The following is a 7,548-nucleotide window of genomic DNA, read 5'->3' on the forward strand; positions in this document are numbered from 1 at the left end:
GGTGGATCACGAGGTCAGGAGTTCGAGACCAGCCTGGCCAACATGGTGAAACCCCGTCTCCACTAAAAATACAAAAATTAGCTGGATATGGTGGCAGGCACCTGTAATCCCAGCTACTCGGGAGGCTGAGGCAAGAGAATCGCTTGAACCCAGGAGGCGGAGGTTGCAGTAAGCTGAGATCGCACCATTGCACTCCAGCCTGGGTGACAGGGCGAGACTGCATCTCAAAAAATAAATAAAAAATAAGACGGTAGAAATCTGACCAGACATAAACGCCTCATAACAAATGTGAATGGGTCGAATTTAAATAAACACAGTTTAAATAAACACGAAACAGACCCCCAGTCTCCTTTCTTCTAAAGTACTCATGTTGCAACAATAACAAAAAAAAATGTGAGGTTTGGAATGAACCAGGTCTGGACATTTTACTCAACAATTTCCATCTGCCTAACTTCCCTGGAAACTGAGTGCCTGCAATGGATACAAGCACACAATGAAAGAAAATACATCACTTGGAGAGAAAAAGAATGTGCTTCAGAGGGGAGAAGAGAAGGGGGGAGGGAAAAAGGAGAAGGGGGTGCAGTCAGTCATCTCTCTCAGCACTCATAGGTTTTTCAACAACTCCAGAGAGAAAACAGCTACCATTTTACAACCAGCAGATATTCTTACTCTGGCTCAACAACTACCTAGCTATATGACCTTGAAGAATTTTTCAAAACCTCTCTGAGCCTCAATGCATCCACCAACATCATCTAGGCCTAAAATCACCAATTCATCAGTACGCAAAAGCAGATCTCTGTATTCGTTAATCCCTCATCTCCCATACTGTCACCCACAGATGTCCCAGTACACCCACTGACTTCATTCCCCTCATCCTTCCTCTGCCATAGCATCAAATTTCCCACAACATTCTCTGAAACTCCCACCTGGGTGATTAGCACTCCCCTAACAACCTCTCCCTGGGATCAATTCTCCAAGCTCCTGCCTTGATACTTGGCTCTCCCAAGGACAATGCTTCACTTGCAGGCCTCTCAAAAGGTGGTTGTTGTTTTCACTGGCACATGTTTATCCTGGGGTCAGTAGGTAGAGTACGTAGTCCTCCAGACTCACCAGTGCCAAGCTGAGACTATTTTTCCCTCTTGTTAAAAAGAAAAAAAAAAAAAACCCAGGTGTGGTAGCTCACGCCTGTAATCCCAGCACTTTGGGAAGCCAAGATGGGAGGATTGTTTGAGCTCAGCAGTTCAAGACCAGCCTGGACAACATAGAAAGACCCTCATCTCTACTGAAAAAAAAAAATTAGTGGGGCATAGTGGCAAATGCCTGTAGTCCCAGCTACTCAGAAGGTTGAGGCAGGAGGATTGCTTGAGCCCAGGAGGTTGAGACTGCAATGAGCTATGACAGCGCCACTATACTCCAGCCTGGGTGACAGAGTGAGACTCCATCTCAAAAATGTGTGGAGGGGGATAGGATAAAAACCCTGCTCTTTTTGAGGCCCCAACTAGGCTGCTATGCCTGTCATCTATGACTTACTTTTCCTCATCTATTGAAGCACCTGGTTCATTACTTTTCTTTTGACCCAACTCCTGCCACCAACAACCTGGGTGACTTTGGAGATCACTGGGCAACCCTTCCAACAATCTAGGTTTCCCACTTCCTTGACATCTTCATCTCCAAGGATCTCCATTCAATCATAGTCACTCACCCACTCATTCCTATGGTTACACCTATGGGGGAACCACTTGCAACTGCTTGGACTTCTGAAAGTAGTCTCGACACCCCTCTCTCCTATCTTCAAGCTCATTTGTCCAACCTCCTAGAGACTTGAACGTTCTACTCAGTTCCTTATTTGTCAGCCATCCTTCTTCCCTTCCTGTTCAGCTAGCATCCCACAGTCTGTTATTACAATTGCGCTCCTGCAAAAAGCCGCAATTCCTTTGCCCCTCCATTGCCCTACTATGACATCTTTATCAGTGTTTGATAACTGACCAGCAGGCAGACAAGGCAGGCAGGCAGGCAAGTTCCATGGAGTATACACCTGTGCCACCAACACCAATAGCTGTAAACTTCTTTGCTTTTTTTTTTTTTTTTTTGAGACAAAGTCTCGCACTGTCACCCAGGCTGGAGTGCAATGGCGTGATCTCGGCTCACTACAACCTCCGTCTTCCGGGTTCACGCGATTCTCCTGCCTCAGCCTCCCAAGTAGCTGGGATTACAGGCACACACCACCACACTCAGCTAAATTTTTGTATTTTTAGTAGAGACGGGGTTTCACTACGTTGGCCAGACTGCTCTCGAACTCCTGACCTCGTGATCCGCCCGCCTTGGCCTCCCAAAGTGCTGGGATTACAGGCATGAGCCACCTCGCCCAGCCAGTTGTAAACTTTTTAAGTGATAGAACACTCCCCCCTTAAAAAATAACCACTCGAACATGAACAACAGCGGCCAGGCACAGTGGCTCATGCCTGCAATCCCAGCACTTTGGGAGGCCAAGGTGGATGGATCCCTTGAGGTCAAGAGTTGGAGACCAGGCTGGCCAACATGGCAAAACCCCGTCTCTACTAAAAATACAAAAAAATTAGCCAGGCGTGGTGGTACGCACCTGTAATCCCAGCTACTCAGGAGGCTGAGGCTGGAAAATCACTTGAGCCCAGGAGGCGGAGGTTGCAGTGAGCTCAGATCATACCACTGTACTCCAGCCTGGGCGACAGAGCGAGACTCTGTCTCGAAAAAAATTAAAAATTTAAAAGAATGCACAACAGTTAAAACTGCATTTGAACGCTCTTTAGCACTCCTCAAAAACGTTCCCAGACTTAATCATTATCATTTGGGTCCAAGATACCCCTAGCCCAGAGTGCAGACAGATGCACCACACGTTACCTCCCCCCAACTTTCCCAGCAATCATCCCAGTTAGTCTGATCATTAATTGCAATTTACCAGTGAAGGTCTTGGTTTTGTGTGCACAAAGGAAGTTTTTTCTATTTAATTTTCACCATTTTCCTCACTAATGTAGATGTATAGAATTATTCTTTATTTTTAACAGGTAATAGATTCATATGATTCCAAAACAAAAAGGTGTTATTTTGAGGTCTCCCTCCCATGCTTGTCCCTATCCATTGCAGTCCCCTCACTGCCACAAGAAACCACTTTATTAGTTTATTGTGCATCATTTTCTTTATGTAAATACCAATATATATTCTTATTTCCTCCCATTTTCTTCCATAAAAGATAACATACTATAGTCCTGTTGGCCAACTTCTTTCAGTTAGCAAATCTGAAGATCTTTCCATCTAATAGTCTTCCCACACAATACAGTTTTTCCATATAATCTTTCTATAGAATACTTCTTTATCTTTTAAACAGCCAGAATTCTTAAGTATGCATATATCCTACTGTATTTAACCAGGTAATTTTTGTCTTTTCCATCACTATCAATATTTTTATCATCTAGTATTAGATGTTCCTAAATAAAGTATAATTACCACCTTTCTTGTGTTACTTATAAATATGATTATTTGGTCGGGCATGGTGGTTCACGCCTGCAATTCCAGCATTTTGGGAGGCCAAGGCAGGCAGATCACTTGAGGTCAGGAGTTCGAGACCAGCCTGGCCAACATGGCAAAACCCCGTCTCTACTGGTAACAAAGCAAGAGTCTATCTCAAAAAAACATAAAAAATAAAATAAAAGTGTGATTATTTGCTTTTGGTATTAACAGTATGATTCTTGATGACATTTTTGTGATTATATAAAAAATGTATTTTTTTCCCACCAAGCTGTCCACTGGCAGGGTCAGCATTCACAAAGAAAACAGAGCCACTGGGTTGCACAATCCTCATCCAGCCTGCCCAGTGCCAGTGTGCTATCCAAATGTTATCATTTTCTTTTCTTTTTTTGATTTTTTTTTGTTTTTTTTGAGACGGTGTCTCACTCTGTCGCCCAGACTGGAGTGCAGTGGCATGATCTTGGCTCACCACAACCTCTGCTTCCCAGGCTCAAGCGATTCTTCTGCCTCAGCCTCCCAAGCAGCTGGGATTATAGGCACACTCTTAACCACTAGTGCAACTTATGGTACCAACTGATAGAGAAAAATGTTAGGACATGTCAGGGTTACAGGCAGTGTGATATGTTATTTACCGCAATTCACCTCAGATCAAGTCACTTAACCTTGCTAAGCCTCAGTTTCCTCATCTGTAAACTGAGAATGGGGCATAATGGAAATATTCTCTTACAAGGAAGTCAGGAGGACAGCAATGATACCATATGAAAAAGATCCAGACTGAGTGATCTGAAACATATTCAACAGTTTTTAAAAGTTGCTGTGAAGGCCGGGCACAGTGGCTCACGCCTATAATCCCAGCACTTTGGGAGGCCAACGCGGGCAGATCACTTGCAGTCAGGAGTTCGAGACCAGCCTGGCCAACATGGTGAAACTCTATCTCTACTAAAAATACAAAAAGTAGCCTGGCATGGTGGCACACACCTATAATCCCAGCTACTCAGTAGGCTGAGGCAGGAAATGCTTAAACCTGGGAGGCGGAGGTTGCAGTGAACTGAGATTGCACCACTGCACTCCAGCCTAGGTGACAGAGCGAGACTCCATCTCAAAACAAAAACCAAAAAAAACAAAAAGTTGCTGTGAAATTCTATGAATATTCATTAAAAGCACAGGATTGGGAGGGGTGGTAAAGGAAACTCACTGTGTCTAAGTTTCATCGTGATGACCAGCTTGAAAGCAGATAGGTTCAAATCTGCTTGCTCTCTTCCTGTCAGAATGGGAGAAGAAGCAATTTGAAGACAGCTGGGAACCACAATGCCACAAGCCCCCTCCTAAGTCCCCTAAAGGTAAAATGTTAAAGAACATTATGAGGAAGGCATAATAATTAGGAAAACTGGGAGAAGCTGGAGCTAAAGCCTCATATGGCTGAGTCCACACAGAGAAGGCAGTGTCATACTACCCAAAGGGAGGAATAGATCTCAACCTCATTCCGGGTGGACTCAGTGGCTCAAAGCCACTGGGCTTTGAGCCCAGTGGGGTCAAATGGGGTCTTTGGTCCTTATTCCTCCACACTGTAGTGTTATATTCTAGGTAGGGGACTAGTGCTCAACGCCACACTGAAGGGAAAGGGACATGCAAGGATGGTCTATTTCTATATGGGGTGATAATAGTGCCTCTTTTCCCAAGTAGGGGATTCTACATCTCATCTACCCTGGGAGAGGTGGTGGGGAAGGGTGTAAATAAGATCCCAGGAGTCTACCCTGGGGAAAAGGGGCCTGAGAACAGGGATTCTTACCTGAGTGTCTGTATGGACTGAGATAAGTACAAAATCTTGGAGGAGGAGGTAAAAATCTGTGCCTGCATATGCCTGGGGTCTATACCTTGGTGATTTCGGTTGGGGGGATTGCCATCTGTCCCTCTACTCTGGGGTGCAGAGAAACTGGGGAAACCCACAAAGTGGCTGTGTGCATCTCTGCTGCATGGGAAAAGAATCACAGATCTGTTTATCTCTAGATTGTGGGGATGGGTCCTGCGTCTCTTTACCCTGGAGAGGGCTGTGGTACAGGATCGATATGCCTGATTCCACAACTATGCAGCTTTGAATAAGCGGGTCTGCACCTTACCTGCAGTGAGTTATTCTGGACCCTTCTATGGGAGGTGGACTGTGACAACTTTCATCTTTTATGCTGGTTGAAGTCAGCAGCACACTAACACTGAAAGAAATAGGGGCTCTGGTTCTCTGCATGGGTGGTGTGTGGAGGGGGCAGGAAATGCAGCTATAAATTAATAGATCAGCCCTAATACTTGAGGGTGGGGGCGTCTGTGATTCTACCCTGGGTAGAGAGAAACACATCTGAGCTTCACTACCTTGGGTAAAGGGGAGAGACCATACGCACTGAACTGCCAGGTAATCAGCAATGTCACTCCCTCTCAACATTACAGGGAGGGAGACCTGCATATCTGCTCCTGTGGGGTATCTCCCTTGCTACATTTAGTGATTCTAAATATTTGGGGGAGGTAGGGGAGGTAGGGGGATGATCTGTGTCTACCTCAAAGGGAGAGGAACACATCTGAGCCCCTCTACCCCCACGGCCCCTCAAGGGGCAGACCTGACTGTCTCTTCATGGATTAAGGTCTGTTCCTGTTTGCTTCGAAGCACGTTGGGTGCTTCGAAAAATTACACATTCGGTAAAACGGGGGCTACGGAAGTAGGGATCAGGTCTGATTCTCCACAATGGGGACTCACTCTAACCTAAGAGGAGGGGGCAATCGGCTTAGTTGTCCATAGGCTGAGGCCTGTAACTGCAACCACTTTGGGGACGGGTGAGTTGGGGAGCGATACTGAGGGCTCTAGGTCTACGCGAATGGGGAGGAGATGCCCTCCCTCTGTATATTAAATGTTTCTAAGCTCCTCTATAATGGTATGGGAGCAGATACATCAAAGCCTCTGTCTGTCCTGAGGAGGTGCCTCGAGGCGGCTGTCTAAAGCCAAGCCAAGGAAGTGCCTTAAGTCGGGAGAAGTCTGCGCTGCTCATCTGGGTGGAGGGAGATGTCTCTACACGGTTGGGGTGGATGTCCCCCATGCCTTTGGTGGGTCGACTCCTGTTTATACAGAGTGAATGCAGAATGGAGCCTCACTATCTTGAGGACGATCAACGCTTCACCACACAAGTGAAGTTTGTGCCTCTCTACACAGTGTGTCCCGGGCCTACACCTTTCTAGGTGGGATGGGGCAACGCTCCTCTCCCGGCAAACTCCACTACGCGAAAAGGCAATTCGGCGCTTCTCCACGTGTGCCGCGATCCCTGCCCCTCTTCCGGGCCCTTCTACCCAGGAAGGGATCTGGCTGTTTACCTCTCTATTCCAGGCTGGCGGGCATCTCTGGTTTCACATCCAATAGACGATCCTAACTGCCCGGCAGTCTAGGTGAGCGCACACTGTAAGAAAAGAAGAGAGAAGTTTCTTACCCACACTTCCGGCGGGGATCTGAGAAGCGAGGGCAACACGACAACTCGGTTGGGCGAGCACAAACTCTCGCGCAGCTAGGCTCCGACTTCCGGATCCCAGGCTGGCGGCGCCCGACTCCGCCCGTCTCCGCCCACCGTGCTGTCTCCGCGGGGGGGCGGAGCTTCTGACTGACAGCTCGCGCCCGCCCGTCCCTTCCTCGCGACCACGCTGGCCCCGCCTCCTGGCTGCCCCGTAGGTAAGGAAATAGCGGAGGAGGGAGGAGGAGGACGGCGAAGTGACCGGGAAAAAGCGGCGGGTCGACTGGTGCGGCCATATACCTTACTTGCAAGCCAAAATTTTGTCTGCGGGCATCTGTTGGGGTTAAATATGCGTGCTCATAACCAGGCAGTGACCACGCCCAATCAGACAAGGGTGGGGGATGGTGTCTTTGTTTGCCTGGAAGATGGCGACAGCAGGGTGTGAGAAAATGGCCGCCTGGGTCACATGTCTGGCCGAGTATTCCCCACCTGAAGTGAATTGGTTAGCTGTTCCCAACCACCTTCCCGGGTCCTTGAGCCCCAGACCATCCCTGAGCACTCCCAGCTT

The 7,548-nt window shown here is 47.6% G+C and overlaps 1 protein-coding gene across 2 annotated transcripts in view; it reads right to left on the bottom strand.

The window, feature by feature from the left end:
* The window catches only part of GNL3L (G protein nucleolar 3 like), a 33,246-nt gene extending 26,203 nt beyond the window's left edge, over positions 1–7,043 (bottom strand). Inside the window, exons 1-2 of one of the 2 annotated variants that reach the window (XM_030806554.1) lie at positions 6,963–7,043; positions 4,697–4,762 (exon numbers count right to left, since the gene is read on the bottom strand). In XM_030806554.1, the coding sequence (XP_030662414.1) occupies positions 4,697–4,712 (16 nt within the window). In that variant the 5' untranslated portion in view covers positions 4,713–4,762; positions 6,963–7,043. Of the gene's footprint in view, positions 1–4,696; positions 4,763–6,849 lie in introns of both variants that reach the window. The other variant, XM_003276314.4, reaches the window with a different exon arrangement.
* Between the last annotated feature and the right edge of the window lie 505 nt (positions 7,044–7,548).

This window comes from Nomascus leucogenys, chromosome X (genome assembly GCF_006542625.1).
Source record: "Nomascus leucogenys isolate Asia chromosome X, Asia_NLE_v1, whole genome shotgun sequence".
Taxonomy (NCBI): domain Eukaryota; kingdom Metazoa; phylum Chordata; class Mammalia; order Primates; family Hylobatidae; genus Nomascus; species Nomascus leucogenys.